Genomic DNA, 18,332 nt, shown 5'->3' on the forward strand with positions numbered 1-18,332 from the left:
GTGATTAGCAGTTCAAAGAGAACAACCGGGGTTTCATCTACCTCACCTCCTCTTGGCCATCCCTCCCCTTACACACAGTTTCTCTCATCTTCAAACAACCCTGGGCAGAGGGTGGAGACTGAGGGATGGCCTCTCCTGGGCCAACCAACAGGGAGCATTGATGGTAGGAGGATGGAAGGCTGGAGGGCAGCTTTGTTGCCTGCTTGGCCTCTCCCCGTGCTGGGCAGTGATTAAATCAAGGCCCTGGTGCGAGGCCTTCTGCTGGGGCAGCAGTGGGTTTCTCCCCATGCTGAGTTTGGATGTGCCGCTGAAAGGAGACGTTACAAAGCATCTCTGTTGTTTGCACTCTGAATTTAATGGAAGTTGCATCAAAAGTCCTTTGTGTCTGTCATGAAGTAAAACACTGCTCACAATTGTCTCATGCCTTCTCGAAATGCCAGGCTGTTTGTTTTCTAACCTGCTGGATATCAACTGTAACACTCAGAAATAGACTTCAAAAAGCCCTTGGCCATCGAGCAAGAAAAAAAAAGCAGTATGTGAAGGTGAAAGGAATAACAATAATCACCAAAGTGTGCTATTCTTCAGTTGCTAGAAACCACATGAAGAAACCTGAAACCACATAACTCTCGAAATAACAACAAACTCCTTAAAGATGAATAAAGTTTGCTTTGAGTACAAGATTCCAGTATTAAAAGTGGGGACCAGGTTAGGAAATCTGGGTCAGGTAAAAATGAACAGTCCCTCTGCACAGCTATTATTGAAGTTCCTATGAGCAATCCTCAATTATTCCAGTGAGGAGGCTCAGTGGCAAACTGCAGAATGTGGTTGCCCCTGGCAACTCCCTGGTGGGAATCTATATGACAGGATGAATGTGCCACAGTATGGTGCAGGAAAGACGCATGCATGCGATTCAAGAAGTTACTCTGGGGTCACCCTAACACTTCATTACATACATTCGTGCTCCCTAATAAAATAAAGTAGAATAGCCTTCGCCTTAGCTCTGCCATTAGTGGCTTACTACTATAGATGTATTTACCTTTGCATGTTTGTTCTTTCATTTTGTGTGTGTGTGTGTGTGTTTGTGTGTGTGTGCACATTCCTGCATGTGCATGTGTGCGTGCGTATGTGTTTGAACTTTTCAACAACTGTAACTCCCTGCTGTACGAGCACTGGGAGCACTCGCGAGTGATTGCTGTGCCCCAGGTCTTTTTCTCCTGTTGCCTTGACAGAAAGAAGGAATCGCATTCAGAGAGAGTTATCCTTATGTAATAACTCTGCAATCAAGAAAAAAATGTCTTTTTGTCTTAACGCGTAAACTTTTGGGAGATTCTGACTCGTGCCTGCAGAGGAGTGGTGAGTGATTGCTGTGCCCCAGGTCCTCTTCCTGATGGGTTGACAGAAGAGAGGGGCGAAATGCATTCAGGGAGAGTCATCATTTATCCTCGTGTAATTACTCTGAAATCAAGGTGCTGAAATATCTGTGCGCAGGCTGACAGAAGAAAAAGCCCCTGAAGGACTGTCTGAAACATACGCTGACTAGGAAATGAGAGGGCAGAGAAGAGAGGCGACTCAAGAAAAGAATGGTGAAATGAAGAGACGGGAGAGAAAGGAGTCGATACAAAGTCAAGCCGTTTTAAAGGAGCTGGTCTAACGAGCAGTCAGGTGCAGTGATTAATCAGCAGACAGTGATGAAGAGTGGAGTGGAGACGTATAAAGAAAGTCTGTGTGTACTTGTGTAAATAATGTTGGCAAAACTGCAGTCAAAGGATTATCTTTACCTGCACAGGGATGCGACATGCGAGTCTGTCTGGAGGGTTTGTATGATTTCAGGCACTGTGGATTGCCAATCAGAGAACAATAAACTTAAATGAATTTGAAGCTATTGTATGAAAATCATGAACATTTTAAGGTAATCTTAGTTGATTTCCCGGAGTTGAGTGGGAACAGCTCTTGCTGAAAATGTGTAAGTTTCTGAATGTGCGCGTAATTGTGTACAACAACATACTTATTACTTTAGAATATACAGAAATGCTGTTGAAACTCCTCTTGGAATTAGCTCCCCTTTCATCTTCTAAACATTCGCATTGAAAATTCTCTCTTTTCATTTTTTCCTGCAGTAATTCTCTCAAACAAGAGTCTTCGTACCCTCCCTCTCCGCCAAATGAGAAGTTTAGCTACACATCCAGCACTAATCTTGGGACCATTGTGGGCATTGCAGGGATGAAAGAATAGTAGTGGAGCTGATGAAAAGCACTGAGGGCTTTCGCTTCTTCTCCGCTGAGTTGTCCACTGATGAGGGGGTTTTTCAGGATGTTTGAGTTGATCATTAAGAAGAAAATAAATCCTCAATTCTCTTCTCTTCTCTTCTCTTCTCTTCTCTTCTCTTCTCATATATGTGCCTACTTGTATACCAAAGACAGCGGTTTGTGAGCAACACATCGTTCTTATTCAACATGTATCTCTAAAACACACTCACACTGTGTGTTTGTGTGTGTGTGTGTGTGACTATGACAGGAAATGAATATTTAAGCATAGAGCCGTAGGTGTAGGAACCGCAGCCATTTCTTGAGTCTTCTTGAGCACATCATTTATTTACCAGTTTGAGGCTTCAAAGTGGGCTTAAACATCATCATTTTCTCTCTGTGTTCTCTTTAATCAGGCACATCATGTCCTCCACCCCCCCCCCCCCCCCCCTTTTTTTTCCCAACTTCTCCATCTGCTTCGTTCACAGGTGCTGTGGGGATATTCTCTCCGCGAAGTCTTATAAATGATGCTGCTGCTTCGCCCTTGTTAAGGGTTATAGATCATGGAGAGCGAGTTTACTTAAATTCTCTGAACAAATCCAGCACCGACTCCCAAGCACCACCGGGAGAGGAGTTGTCAGGAGACGGACAGTCTCTGAGATACATTTATGCAAAGCTGGATAGGATGTGTGCATATGTGTGTGGGAGTACGTGTGCGTGTGAATGTAGGAGCGCAGCCAGAGTCCTGATAGAGTTTTCTTGCCTGGACAGGATGTGTAACTTGGGCTAAGTCTCCCAGTGATTAGGCTTTGATGTTACCTTGAGTGATAGATGAGAAAGGAGTAGGAGGGTTGGAGGAGAGAAAAGGTGATGTTGCTGACACAGTACTTTGAGACAACTTTCTTCCTCATACTTTTTTTTATTTTATTTTTTTTCCTAAGTCTTTGCCACTTTTCTAACTTCACTGCTAAAGCACAGGAGAGAAAAAAACAACTTCTTTACTTAGGAGATGGCAGGAGTAAAGAGTAGAAATGGGGGGCAGTATGGGTGGCAGCTCGAAGAGAAGGGAGGAAAGATAGGGGGGGAAAAAAATGCATAAGGGGTAATGTCAAATTCAATTCTAATGTGGAAAGGAGGCGGTTAGAGGTCACTGCTGCATTACCAACATTGGTTTAGCACCTAAGACAAACAGTCTGCTATAATCATCTCACGCTGCCACCGAGAATAAACTCCAGGATTTGACATGCAGACAAAGGAAAACTGGGGGAAAAAAACATGTATAGTATCCCACTGAAACACTCAAACGAGTGATTATGGGAGTTAAAACTCATCAATCCATATTCAATCAATCAAACACGTCATTACACTATTTCTGCCTGCTGAAACTGTGTTTCCATGCCCACTTTGAATGTGATTTGGTTTGTCTGAACTTTCAGGTTCACTGGTGATCAAACGGCTTATGTCCCCGGTAACAGAGCGGATGCTCCCCCGATTAAATCTTGTGATTGGGAGTAAGATGGCCAAACCTGCACCTGTACCTCCTTCTCCTCCTCTGCTGGGAGAGAAATAATGTTGTCTTGTCAGTACAAAGAAACCGGAGAGCCTAAACAGAAATTACTTTACGATCCCCTGTTAGAGATAAGAATAATTAGTTATCCACAGCAGTCTTATTTTTTGCGGCTTTGTACATGTGTGCCCGTATCACATTTTATCATCTGTCTTTAAAGGATGTTATTACCTGTGAGCGCGGGGACATGTGTAACAGCTAATTCAAAAAATTAGATATCTGTCTACAGAGAAAATTAACTCCCACCGCAATATAGGAACCCTGAATTGGATTCGGGAAAGTAGAAACACAGGGTCGCAATGTTTGCTTTGAAAATTGCTGAATTTCTGATGTTTTAATTATATCCAAACTAACATCTGAAGCCTTGCTCTCGCTGCAGTCCTCAGGCGAAGGTGGAGGGTGTGAGCCTCTTGTCCTTCCAACATGTCTTTCTTTGCTCTTTGCGTCTGCGTTACATCCTGTCACTTGTGTATTTCAATATGCTCATCTAGTCAACCTTGATGTTTGTTCCATCCGTCCAAATGAAACCTTGGCTCTTATATAACTTTGCTTTTACAGTTCTTTATCCCCGGGGAGCCATTTAGCATGGCGCCACTCCTTACAGGAGATGGGCATGTTCGGCTTTCTTTCATCGCCGCCCCCTGAACACAAACAACCACTAAAGAAGCGATGCTCTCGCACAGATTGATTTGCTTCCCTTTTTATACAAATAATTGGGATCGATGGCCACACAGCAACTGCTTCCTTTCTCAAGATGAGAGGAATGATTTGATGAGCGTTATGAACCTTAGAGTATCCCGTATTGATGTCATCTATATTCATCCTGGCTGGTTTCAGATACATTCAGTGTATCAGGAAATGTCATTGTATTTCATTAGCATTTATACATAAGTGAACTGGGAGCACACCTTGGCCACAGCCGAGACGCAGCTTTTCTGTTACAAGAGGCTTCAGTGCCCTCAAGTGGTGTCCTGGATGAAATTCATGCTCCTGCTCCTGGTTGAAGCGCACAAAGCCAATCAATTTGAATTTGAGAGTCCACCTTTCTTTTCTGTTTTTAACCAAACACTGGTCATTTTGTTGTTTCCGACCTGGTTCGATCAGACCCACTGGGGGCCCCGGGCGAGAGGCTTCTTGCCCAGAAAAAGTGTTAAACCGGGACAAAGTAGCATAACTACTTTTGATGTAGTGTTTCACAACAGCAGGCTGCGAGAAGGGGAACTATTTTGTGAGGATTGTTAACATCTCAATGCAGTTTAAGGGAGGTTTCTAGTCGAGTCAAATATGGATGCAATGGACCTAAATGTCAGGCAAATTGTTGTTGTTGCGGAAAGTGTCCAAGTAAAAGGGGTTTAAATCACATTTTCATTGATTGGCTCTAATGTGAGCGTTCTCTTGGGTCCTCGCCGACCCTGCCAACACGATTCCAACACTTGTATAAGGTGTGTGGTGCCTTCACCCATAAGATCACAGCATGTGATCAGCCCCAGCACTCAGTGTTGAAACTGTAGATTTTTCTTCACCCTCTGCGCAACATTCATCTGAAAGTAGAAACAATGAGGAGGGGGCATGAACGACATTTATTTGCATTTTTTTTTTTTTCAATTACTAAAGGCCAAAAGTTATGGTTGGATGCATCTACATTTTCTGCAAAGAACAAAATAGCACTGTTCTGTCCTGAGCTCAAAATGTGATTCTGCACCAGTGTACACACACACATGCGCGCACACACACACACACACACACACACACAAATGCAGAATACTTTCACGAAAAACATGTAGGTATGCAACAATAAAAAAGGGGGGGCTCAAGGATGTTAAAACTGAAATGTGACCAATAATGGGAAGATATTTATCGCCAATTATCATTTAAATGGCAAAGGGTCATCTTGTTGTTAATTAATCACAACATATCACTCCGGTTCCGGCTGCAGTGACACTTTAATTTCAGCAGTTATTATCACTGCCGCAGCGTTGACTACACTGTCTCTCCGTAATGGCTCGGTAATGACCCTCACTAACAGCACCTCACATGTCTGGCATTTATTAAAGGAAGTGAACATTGTCTGAGTCTAGAATACATATTATCTGCTCCAATCAAGCCAGATATACATTCCTCTCAACTCTGCCACGGTCCATAATGTGTTTAACACGCCACCATACGTACTGTTGCATTCAGGTGAAGTTTTAGAGGTGCGTTTGCAGGCTCTTTCATCTTCTACAGAGTATTTTCTCTGTTACTTCTCTTTCAGGCTAAATTCAAAGAGCTCTGGATCAGGTCATTCCGTGAGCCAGTGATTGGTTGTGATTCAAAACATCCATACACCAAATAGATTACATGATACTTGGGTGACAACACACGTTTCTGAATCAAGATTTCTAATTAGGTCACTTATAAAAGAAAAAAAAAAAAAAAGTCAAACTTCAATACTGCTTCAAAATGCATGTGACTGAATGACAGTGTCCAGAGAATAGTGGGGCTGACAGGACAGTGTTATTTACGGAGAAAACAACATTGAGACCAGCTATTAGAAAAGGGAAGCTCCACATGATGCCAATGTGGTCAGCAGCACACGGTGACTCAGGAACGGAAGACGATACACAAAAGGCCTTTAAAATGTGGAGGACGATAAAGACGATTCCAATATTGTGTCTTATTCATTAAAACCCCTAAGACAAATCTTTGAAGATAGACTAAATATATAATTGGCATTCAAGCACATAGTTAAACATTTACACCAAAGTGCCCGTTAGAATAACATGAAGGGATTTCTTGAAGGTGTGAGAGAGGCCACACCAAACATTTAAATGACCACTTATATTAATGTACAGCCTCCAGTGTGTTGGTCAATGTACGACTATGACTGAAAAAACACACAAAAAAAAAGAAGTGCCACAGCTGTAGATCAACAGATGCAGTGAGTCGGGTGTGATTTTGAGGATAAGAATTTCTCAAAAAAGCCCACAAATTAGATATTAAATTTCAGATCTATGCGTCATAGCATTTGCAGCGGAGATACTGCCAATATTCTGGGCTCTGCTGTGATTTTCAGGACTGCTCACCTTTGGCTGCAGTTTGGAAAGAGATTTGAGGCATGTACTGTTGCATCTAATCCACTGTCCTCGATCCCTGCACATGTCTAAATGTTCCCCCCGCACAAAGAGTTCATTCCAGGGTAAAACCTGCTGTTTGTTTTTTTGTTGACTTTGGTTTTGTGTGTTTCATGTGCATCCCAGCCCTGATGGGATTTTTTGCTGTGTTGCACGATGATGTTGTGTTGACTTGTGAACTCGGCATCAAAGCAGCCGGGCTGCGAGATCAAACACTGTTGTGTGTAGAAAGTCAGGACTGAAACATTTGGAATCAGTAAATGTTTAAAAACATTGTGTTTTATATATATATTCAGTTTAGGTTCTTAAAAGTTTTGGTGTTTAGTTCTAGTTTAATTGAGAAACATGTGAGTATTTTATTTTTTTTATATTGCCTGTACTTTAAATAACATCCTTAATTTCGGTATGTGCATCACACATGTGTTTGAGGGGAAATTCTGGTTTCTAAGTAATAAGTGAGGGGTGAAATGCATATTTACTTAAAACAGTTGGAGGTAATGAATTAGGAACTACTTACAGCTGAGGAACTATGGAGACTGTGCGCACTGGTTTTTGGGGTTTCCCAATTTTAAGATATCAAATACATCATTATGGGTGAAACGCTTGTATATGTTTGACATCGAATCGGCATGTGAAGGTTAATCCAGATCTCAAAGGGTTAATGGTTTGAAATAGAGCAGTGTTACTCAAACTCTAGCACACGCGCCACCAGTAGTACATAAACTCCCTATAGTATGTGGAGAAAAATCATAAATTATTAGAAAAGAATTTCTTTGAAAATCTTTGAAAAAAAAAAAAAAAAAAAAAAAAACATCTTCTATACTAGTACTTCCCACTATTTTTATTGAGGGACCCAATTTTTAACCCGTGTAAACTAAGGCAACAACCGACCCCCACCCCTCACCACAACAACCTGTACAGTTCTCCCCCAAAATTGAAGGAGCCTCCTACTGAAATACACTTTCTTTGTTATATTCTGTGACAAGGAGTAATTTTCTCTGAGGATAAACTCTTTGGGTCCACACACCATTTTGGGATGTTTGGTGGTCTGGTGCTGCTGCAGCTTGCAGTTTCAAACTTTAACAAGTTTTCACTGCAAAAAAAAATGCATTCAGCTCTAATTTTGTCCACTCTTTGTTTTGTTTTTTTGACTGATTCATCTTTCTCTTGAGCCTGACATGCAGGCTCAGCTATTTCCCTCGAACCACTGCTGACTTTGCAAGCTTACCTTTGTATATTGTAGACACTTCTAAATAGTACTGTATTTTATACTTATATTTTGAAATGAATGATAAATGACACTTCTAATGTAAACCCTTTGTAGTTTTGTGACATAAATTACTTAAATACTGACTACTGACATTATAGTTAAAATTGTAGTTTTTGATTTATGGAAATCTTCAATGTTTCATATCTTTGTTGCTCAAAATCCCTTCAGACTTTGCATAATTTTCTTTTAAATGCAATAACTCTTTCGGGTTACTCTTTCTATGTGTGAATGAATTAAAAACAGCTGTTATTCTTCATGTTCTTATTTTCTGTATTTGTGTGTTTCCTTGTTAAGACATTTGTTTTGTTTGTGAATCGTAAATAGGTGATCCAGTGAATGTAGCATTAAGAACTAGATAATTACTGAGGAAATATTATTATAATAATAATAATAATAATAATAATAATAATAATAATAATAATAATAATAATAATAATAATAATAATAATAATAATATCAAACGGCCACCTAGGGGAGTAATCTTTGCACCTTGCTATCAGGGCAGACACAAGAATTATCTCAAGGTGCAAAGCTCCGTGGTAAAGGGCTTATTTTAAAGTAAGAATAAGCAAAGGGGAACTTTAAAACCTAAAGAAACGGGTGAAACCCATTGAGCTGTTATATACTGTATGCAAAAATAGAGGTTATGCGGTAAATAGACAGTAGGGGGCAGTAAAACACCAATGTTGCGTTTCTTCTGCCGGCGGTTCGGCAGAAGAAGATGTAGCGGCAGTGGCAGAAAATGGCTGGCATTGCGCGTAGCTGTAATCTCTTTCTGCTTCTGTCTTAAAACTGCTTCAATTCACGATATCTATTATCCCATCTAGTAGACAGGCACGATGTTCAAGAAGGCGAAACGAGCAAACATTCGGCGGAGGAATGAGTCGGACGAGGACGAGCCGGAGGTGGGGGGGCCGCAGCAACCGCTGCCGCTCACCTCGTTCGGGCCTGTGGTGGAGATCCCGTTCATGGAGACCTCCGTTAGCAGCTTTACCGCCGACAACTGTCAGAGCAACGGCTTCCTGTCCAGCCTGAGCAGCATCAGGCCCATCAAGAAGGAAAAGAAGAGCAAAGAAGTCCCGGTATTGCCAGGACCTACGAAAGCCAGTCTGCTGAGTTTTGCCGATGACGAAGGTAACGTGGTAGCTAACGCAGCGCTAAAGTGGCTAATGTGCAACTCTGCAAATTCGTTTGAGGGATAAATCCAAACAATTCGCCTTAGATAACCTCGTTTACTGACAGGTAATCTCTTAAACGCTACTCACGGTGCTTTGCGCTGACTTTTCTCTCCTGACGTGTGTAAACAGAAGGATCCGAGGTGTTCAGAGTGAAGAAATCCAACCACAGCAAGAAGATCGTCAAACAGCTCAAGAAAGAATACAAGGAGGATCTGGAGAAGGGTGGATATATCAAACAGGAGATCAAATCAGGTGCGTCAACGGAGCATTGCATGCCTCCCGTCACATAACTTACCTCGAAAGGTTTCAATGTTGAACAGACAACCCATTTCACTTCTGCAAAATTGCATACAAACTACAATTTTGCACATTAAAATACTTTTTATTTTTCTTATTAAAAGTTTTTTTTTTCCCAAAGTGTTTCCACATGATATTGCTGAAAATGAGGACTAAAAATGATGCACATATATCATTTATTAATCCTAGTAGCAGATGCATACCTATTGTTTGTACAATAGCTGACAGTTTCCGTATACATTCGTATAAAAACGGTATTCATACTGTAAAAGGTTTCTCTTTTGGCTCCAAATTCTTTTAAAGTTTAAGGTAATATTATTTGCAACTGCACCATCGAAAAGGAGGAAATTTGAGTAAATGCTACGTTATCCAGGAATTGGGAGTCGTTTGCATTTAAGAAAATCATCATCTTGTTGCATTATTTCCTGCTGGCCTCTTTGTCTTAGCTACTTTGCTACAATGTAATGTAATGGGAACGATTTTGTTTTTTAAAAATGTATTTACTGCAAATCGGTAAAACTTTTTGTCTTTCCCCACAGATGGCCCTCTGCAGCCTGTGGTTACAATTAAAGAGGAAGTTACAAGCAGAGCGGGGAGTGACCATGGGGAGGAAGAAATGGAGGTGGACAGTGCTGATGAACACGAGGAGGATGCAAAGGGTCAAGGTGCTCAGCCCCAAAGTCAACTCCCCAAGCACAACAGCGGAGCAACATTCAACACACTGTCCTCCCTGGGCAGCTTGAGACCAGGTACAGACCCGACAAGCTGGACCTCAGTCAGTCGGTCAGCCAATTCATCCCGTCATAATGAATTGTTCTTCTGCACTTTCATGCCATTGCTTACAACACTATTCCCCCACGGTGACATTTTAGTATTTGCATGCACCGCTACATGGTAAAAGCTATATTTCCTTTCTCTAGGGGAGATCCCCGATGCGGCGTTCATACATGCCGCCAGGAAACGCAGGCAACTGGCCAGAGAGCTGGGAGGTGAAACCCCTCTCATAGAAACAGAGACTCCCAAGAAACGGCTGGTTCGAGAAGACCAAGATGTCAGCGATGACGAAGATGAAGACGAGAAGAGGATCCGTTTCAGTGGAGTTAAAAACAAAAGCCAGAGACAGAAGATCGCTGAAGAGATAGGTGCTGGACCAATTCATTTAACAGATTTTATTGTTTCTCATATTTTTGTCTTGTCAATGGGAGTGACATGGTGGCAGATGATCTGCTGTGGTGACCTTCGAATGGACAGGTCAACAGGCGTAGATTAAGAAGTTGTTTTTGCAATACATTACTGACTCATTAATTGCCCGAATCCTCATTTGTTTGTGTAACAATTCTTCGAGGTGCTTTGCTTTGGAGGAGAGCTGCTGTGTGGACAGTTGTCAAGTATATCTTACTTTTCAGTCATTCGTCTTTTTAAAAACATAGTTTGTATGTGTACAGGTATCGAGGGTAGTGATGACGAGGCACTGGATGCCGGTCAGGATGAAGAGGTGAGCCGCTGGGAGCAGGAGCAGATAAGGAAAGGAATCAGCATACCCCAGGTAAGATGCTTTGGAATTGGGCCTCAAAAGGATCACCTTTACTGTGGTCGCACATCTGAGACAGCCAATAAGAATGACTGATGTGAGAGTTAAAGTGCTTTTGATTGCACCTGAATTACGTATGCCAAACATTTGCTGTTTAGCTACTGAATGTTATTTTTTAATTCTACTGTTGCTCTAATAATGCAATTTTGAAATGTCACCATTAGTTGTTAAAAAAAGAAAATCGTCACGTTCGGACATCTTTAGACGTTATTGCTAGATGAAATCAGTTGCCTGTGCTATGACTCGTAAATTGTAATGGCCTGGTAGTTGGACAATATCCGCGCCAGTGGTTATAGGAAAATCATTAATTCTTAACTTTTTTCCCTTCCTGACTAGGTCCAGAGCAGCCAGCCAGAGGAAAACACCGTCTACTACCAGAACAGCTATGAGACGCAGCCGTATGGCTCCTCCTACAGCATGCCGTTCGCCTACACCGCCGTGGCTCCTCAGACTGGCAAACCGCCCGGGCACGCCGACAACGGCTCTGTTCACTACGGTGCACCAATTAGTGATCTAACCCCAATATCCATTGATTTGGTAAAGAAACGCCTGCAGGATAGGTAGGTTCAGTAGAAAACTGCAGCAACGTCTAATTTCAGTCCTCAGCTCAGCTGCTGCCGTCTCTTGTGTGCTGTGGTCCTGAAGGCCCAGCAAAGCTACAGACACATCTAACGGCCAGAGAGGCAACACTGACGCCTCTGTATTCTTTTGTTAACTGACGTAGACACACTGCAAAGCTAGTGCTACTCTGCTTACAGTGTCGGTGATTAAAATCGGACGAGCTCGGCTTTCTCAGTCCATTCTAAGTCGGCGTTCCCGTCTCTCCCTGTATGTTGTGTGTTTTGCAGGCTCGGCCAAATGCACGCAGGCCACGACGCAAACGCCAAGCGGTACAAACAGATCAAAGAAGACCTTGCCGCTTCTGAGAGTACTATTCAGCAGCTGGAGGGCTCATCCAGTGACAATGCAGATCAATATAAATTCTTGCAAGAGATGCGAGGGTATGTTGGAGACTTGCTTGAGTGTTTCAGTGAAAAGGTAAGGGAGAATTCATCTATAGTCTGATTAGCTGCTTGATGTATTGTGTCTGTGTATTATCGTACTACTTCATGTACACTTTACGGGGATAAATTTAATAGCACACTTATATTCTGGAATTATTTTGACACTACAGTCATTGATATTGTCAGTAACCCATTACGGCAGTACACTTGTGTTGCTGCGTAGCTGCTCTCATGATCAGGAGAAAAAGTTTGATCTACTCTCTGACATATAATTCTGGAAATGAGTACAGACTCACAGAATAACTCAAAGCAGTTACTAATGTATTGATGGTGTCTTGAGAAGAGGATTTAGTTACCAACTCAGATGATACCAGTTGTTAATATGGACTTTTTTTTTTTTTTTATTATTTTACTTTTGTTACTGAGTGCATGTCCCAACAATAATCGATTCTTGATCCTGCAGCAGATGCATGGGATGAGGAGAGGACTGCTGCCAGCCCCCAACATGTTTCCTCAACAAAAATAAGAGCATTGTGCTTAAAACTGGATTCTAACCAATTATTATCCGCATGGCTGAGACTGGAGTCCCAAAATACACGTAAACATGACTGGAACCTTAAATTGTCAGTGTTGGGTAAAAAAAAACTTTGCGTCTGATTCATTCACTCTACAGAAATCATGTCAAATAGTTTGTCAATAGTTTTTAACTAAAGCCGCAAAAAAAAATAAAAAGCCACGATATTAACGCTTCCTCAAAGGAAGTATAATAGTTTGAAGATAAAAAGTTTCTACCTGACACAATGATATTTTGGTTCCAGTGTTGTGTTGCGTTTTATGCTCTCTTCATCCTTCCAGCAAGACGTCCCTCTGACTCGGAGTCCCACTTTTTGAAGGGTCAGAGGTCACAGAAAGCATCATATCTTTCAGGTGCCTGCTGTCCTGGAGCTGGAGGCTGCCATGCACCAGTTACTAAGGCAACGGGCCTCTCGCCTTGTCCAGAGAAGACAGGATGATATTAAAGATGAATCGTCGGAGTTTGCAAGCCTTTCAAGTCAGTCCATCTTGAAGGTTTTTATGATTTATTTGAACGGCCTCGTTAGTTCTCTGTGTGTGTGTGTGTTTTTGTGTGTGTGTGTGTGTGTGCGTGCGTGCGTGGGTGCGCGTGTGGTCTTGTATCATGTTAGCCCCAATTACATTCCCCCTCCCCATGAGTGTGTTTAAGACTTAAGTGTGATTTTGAACGAGTGAGCATGTGGGCCATGTTTTCATGGGAGGAGCTCTTTCGGCTTCTCCTTGACGGTTGACTCTCACAGTCAGCTGGACGGTTGTAACTCAACTCGAGCAATGAGTGACTAAGACAAAAAAATGATCTGTTAGTCATCTTGCACTGTCACTGTAACATTTGAAGTTGCAGTCAGGTAAGTAACTAGACAATGAAAATATTTGCAACGGACATGGTTTGTGGTAATTCATCGATATCTTCGAGTCTGTATCTAAGCTTTTTTTAATATACCTTTTAAAAGTCTTTGAACATTTTAGATTAAACGGGAGTGTTTTTGCAGTTGTTTGAGATGTTGCATTTCCAGAATAAGAATTAGGGGTAGGGTTGGCATTAGCTTTTCATTGCTGGTTCTAACATTGCTCCTGTCTCTTGCAGATAAAGCTGTCATGGCTCCTAATCTAGACTCATTTGGTCGAGACCGTGCAGCATACCAAGAGCACAGTCGTCAGAGGAGAATAGCCGAGAGGGAGGCACGACGGTAAGAGCTCACCTGTCGGCCAACACAGTAATCCTTGTAGTTGGCTTTTGTTCAAAAGGGAAAAACATGCGTCAGATCTTAACACACGTCTGCTTTCAGTTGTGAATTTGTGTTTAAAAAAGAAAAGGAAAAAGCTTTGCTTCTCTGTAGCTTGAACATTGAGTGGCCATGCAACTTTGAAAATGGGTGAATCGTTTTGGTTAAGGACACGGCGACGCCAGGCCAGAGAGCAGAATGGAAGGAGGGCGGAGCATAACGAGGGCTTGTCGTCTGATGATGAGGAAACCTCGACGGACATCACCAGCTTCAACGTGGAGAAAGGTGATTCACTGAAACTTTGCAAAAAATAAAAAATCACAATATGAAGACTTGTTCTGCAGCTCAGGCTTCATTAAACGTTTTCATCGACTTCCAGATCGCATCATCAGAGATTGTAAGAAAGTGTTCGAGGATGTGGTGGATGACTTTCATTCACTGGACTGCATCAAATCCCATTTTGAGGTGTGGAGGAGAACCTACGCCGACTGCTACAGGGAAGCTTACATCGGCCTCTGCCTGCCCAAGCTATTTAACCCCTTAGTTCGTCTGCAGCTTATAACGTGGAATCCTCTTGAGGTGAGTTTTCTGTTTTCAGAACTGCCTTTTTTTTTTTTTTTCCTTTCTTCTTCTTCAAAAACAATATTAAAGAAATATATTTTTTTCTATGCAGACGCAGTGCGCAAACTTTGAGTACATGCTCTGGTTCGAGTCGCTGTTGTTTTACGGCTTTGACGAGCACAGCACGCTGCAGAAAGGCGACGCGGACATCAGCTTGTTGCCTGCTATCGTCGAAAAGGTCATCCTCTCTAAACTGACAGGTAGTGGAACCCTCACAGCGGCACCCGGCACATCGAGAAAGAGAGGTCAGTGCCGAATATGTCATGTGTATTCATGTGTCTTTGTCTGCGTGCGTGGCAGAGCTGGCAGAGCAAGTGTGGGACCCGCTGTCAAGCAGTCAGACGTCCAGGCTGGTGGGCTTCATTCACAGACTGATGAAAGGCTATCCCACTGTGCTGCACGGGGACAACCGATACACACAGGTACCGCTCACTCCCTCGTTCTCCCTCTACCTTTTTTGTACATCACGTATTCCCTCGGACAAACACTTTGACTTTCATGTGCACTTTTAGCACCACTAACCTCGATTGTCTCTCTCAGGAACTATTGAAATCCATTGTCTTCCGGATAAGGCGGACGCTGGACGAAGACATTTTCCTTCCACTCTACCCCAAAACGTATGTTGGACACTTCTAGAGTGTAATGCCCCGTTTTAAAGTCAGTAGGTCCAAAAAAAAAAAAATCTTTGGGAACTTTTGAAACTTACATTTTTTGATTGTTTTTATTTAGTGTGCTGGACAACAAGAATAGTGGTCCCTACCTGTTCTACCAAAGGCAGTTCTGGACCTGTGTAAAGGTACGTACATAAGAACTTTTCTTTTTTCCAAATATTCATTCAGCCATTCAAATGTGAATGGTATATATATGATAAGACTTTACTCATCCCACAGGATGAAATTTAGTACACATATTCAAATAGAAGTCCCGATTGTTCTCATAGATGGCGTCGCTTTGCAAGGTTCAAACTTGATTTGTTGAACTGTAGCAGATTGGTTCCCAAACTGTAGATCAATGCTCCTTGGAAAGAGGCTTTATTTACTCTGTACAACCCACAACTGTCTTTTCAGACTGCAGTCTTTTCTTTCTTTTTTGCATTACTGTATAATTACCAACCACAGAAACGTTATCTATTAGTTGCAGTACTGCAAAGTTACTCCAGGGGCGCTAGTGTCCATGTTTAAGACAACAGTACCAGTGCAGAAAATGGAGGCAGTGCACCCTAAAAGCGAGATCCCTCGTCTCTGTAACACACCTGAACTGTGCAGGATGTTTACAGGCTTGTAAACATTATGTAGTTTGTATCGCAGCTTGTCACAGTCGGTCAGTATATCATTGGACCTCATGTATGGAATACATGTTCCTGTTGAGCTGTCATATTACAGTCTAGTACCATTAAGCCTCTACTATGCTTTTTGTTTTGTTTTTTTACGTAGTTGCTGGGAAACATCCTGCAGTTCGAAGGCGTCTTATCCACTTCCTGTTTGAGGGACCTGGCATTGGACAGCACTCTCAATCGATACATCCTTTCTGCACTGCAGACCACCGATACAGAGGAAGAGAACGTCCATAAGTGCCAAAAGGTAAGAGAAGCCCTCGTTGTTTCTCCTAAAAGGTTGGACAGTATTATTTACAGCATCCGTGGTCCAAAACCTTTTGATTTTGTGTGTTAAAAGATGAGCATGTACAACTCCAATGGAGATCTCATGCAAGTTTGTTTTATTTATAGTTTCCTATATGGAATAAACTCTTGTGTGGAGTTTTTATTTGTTCTTATCCGTGCAGTTGTAACAGGTGATATGTGTTTTTAATCTCAAACTTTATGCCCTGATAAATATCTTTTTCTATGAAACCTCACACTGTTTACATCTACACCAACCATGTAGAGAGTAAACGTGCTTCATTCATGCAGCAGTTTTGTCGACGTGACAAGCTGCAATGTTCACGACTGGAACATGAAAACTTCCATTTTAACTTGTTTAACGAGAGGAATACATAGATATTTAGTTGGATTTGTGTTCATTTGAAGTTGAAATGGTGAAGAAAATACAGTTTGTATGCTTTGTTTCCAGAGACAGCCGATACCTTTAGTCAAAAATATGTAATTGATTTTATCTTTTTTGTCTGCACAATTTCCAGCAAAAAGCATTTTTGCATTTTTATTTGAAAGTTCACGTGCATCAGACATTCCAAAAGGTTTTTTTTTTGTTGTTTTTTTTGGCTCGCGTCCTTTTAATAAACCACAATGTTCCTGTTGCATCTAGTTTGAGGGCTACTATGTGTACTTTCCTTTACAAGTCAGGGTTAATTAGAGAACTGGCAGATTTTGCTCGACAAACACAATGGTTCACTGAGTTAAAAGCCATTTCTTCCTCATCTTACCTGGTTCATGGGCCTTTTTCAGGTGGCAGAGTGTTTGCCAGCGCAGTGGTTCTCTGGACTGAAGGGCCAGCAGACGTTGCCCCAGCTGGAACCGTTCTGCCGCTACCTCACTCACGTGGCCAACTCCTTACACCGCAGCAGCTTGGGTGCACCTGACGCCGACCGCCGTACTTCCAAGTAAGGGCCTCATCAAGGCTTTTTAGAAACATTTAGGTGCCTTCCGTTGGTTTGCACAGATCAAATTACATCGCAGCAAGGCAGTGACTTGGATGACTTTGTATTTTTTATTTTTTTTTGGGATACTTCTTGTAACATGTCTCATGTCTGCCATCAGGGAGCAAGTCCGAGAAGTTGTGAGGATGTTGGGCCGCATGAACGCACTGGACCACATCATCCTTGTGGCAGCAGAACACGGCATCAAAGATATCAAACCTCTCCTGGAAGTCAAATCATAGACAAAGACACCAGCAAATGTTTTGTCTGTCACCTCTCCGGGATTCCTAGAAAGAGTTCAGTTGCTGCCGTGACTGAAGATAAAAACCTCGCAGACTTTGTAAATATTGTGAATATTGTATAGAAAAGTTTGTTCATGCACCTATCGGCACAAGACAGAAGCTGAAATTAGGTGTTTTATTTGTCAGCTCAAAGACTTGCACGCTGGCAGGATTTTAAATGCATCATTTGTCCCGAGTAAGAATTTGTAGACATGGATTACTTTTTGGAAAACCTTAATCTGACACCCTATTCACTCTGGCTGCCTGTACAGAAAAAGAAAAAACGCTTGAGCACCTTCACTCCTCACACAGACCCTCATCTCCATGTGTACCAAATGAACAAAAACTGCACACGAGCAAAGCCTTGAAACCCACTCGTCTGTGAACAGTCTTCAAGGAAAATGATATGGTTGTTTGTTCCCTGCCGCTCTTGTTACAAAATCAGCCCTGATGATGACATGAGAGAAGCGGCGTGCTCTGCTTCCACACGACTTGTTTTAGTTGTTTATTTGCCTGTGAATAAAATCTACATTTCAGTTGTTTGAATTTTGTTCTTTGGATGCTGTTTTACGTACTACCATTGTGGTGCAGTGGTTCGCACTCCTCTCACAGTGAGAAAATACTCAGTTTGATTCAGGACAGTGAATCGGCTGCAATTCTTAGTTTTGCCTCAAAAACAGCATTTAGTTTCCCATCAGATTAAGGTCCAGGGATTAGACTGGCCACACCAAAATTTACATAAGAAAGAAAAGTATCCCCATATCATGATGCTTCCACCA

General features: G+C 42.1%; 1 protein-coding gene across 1 annotated transcript; it reads left to right on the forward strand.

Annotated features, from left to right (window-relative positions):
* Positions 1 to 8,894: 8,894 nt before the first annotated feature.
* paxbp1 (PAX3 and PAX7 binding protein 1) lies at positions 8,895 to 18,092 on the forward strand. Its single transcript, XM_080482962.1, has 18 exons — positions 8,895 to 9,327; positions 9,501 to 9,623; positions 10,208 to 10,417; positions 10,589 to 10,810; positions 11,114 to 11,214; positions 11,596 to 11,819; positions 12,108 to 12,297; positions 13,191 to 13,314; positions 13,921 to 14,023; positions 14,229 to 14,344; positions 14,439 to 14,638; positions 14,733 to 14,880; positions 14,981 to 15,102; positions 15,221 to 15,297; positions 15,410 to 15,476; positions 16,114 to 16,260; positions 17,082 to 17,236; positions 17,394 to 18,092. Exons 1-18 carry the CDS (start codon positions 9,033 to 9,035, stop codon positions 17,512 to 17,514), a joined length of 2,745 nt encoding a protein of 914 aa, XP_080339088.1. The 5' UTR covers positions 8,895 to 9,032; the 3' UTR covers positions 17,515 to 18,092.
* Positions 18,093 to 18,332: the final 240 nt, after the last annotated feature.

The sequence above is a fragment of the Lipophrys pholis genome (genome assembly GCF_963383615.2).
Source record: "Lipophrys pholis genome assembly, chromosome: 16".
In the NCBI taxonomy this organism is placed as follows: Eukaryota; Metazoa; Chordata; class Actinopteri; order Blenniiformes; family Blenniidae; genus Lipophrys; species Lipophrys pholis.

What these genes read in the sequence shown, in the direction of transcription:
- paxbp1 (XM_080482962.1), top strand. Translation starts at nt 9,033, where the DNA reads ATGTTCAAGAAGGCGAAACGAGCAAACATTCGGCGGAGGAATGAGTCG. An exon ending in TTGAGTGTTTCAGTGAAAAG is followed by an intron (nt 12,298 to 13,190) that starts GTAAGGGAGAAT and finishes CATATCTTTCAG; the next exon opens with GTGCCTGCTGTCCTGGAGCT. An exon ending in TAACGTGGAATCCTCTTGAG is followed by an intron (nt 14,639 to 14,732) that starts GTGAGTTTTCTG and finishes TTTTCTATGCAG; the next exon opens with ACGCAGTGCGCAAACTTTGA.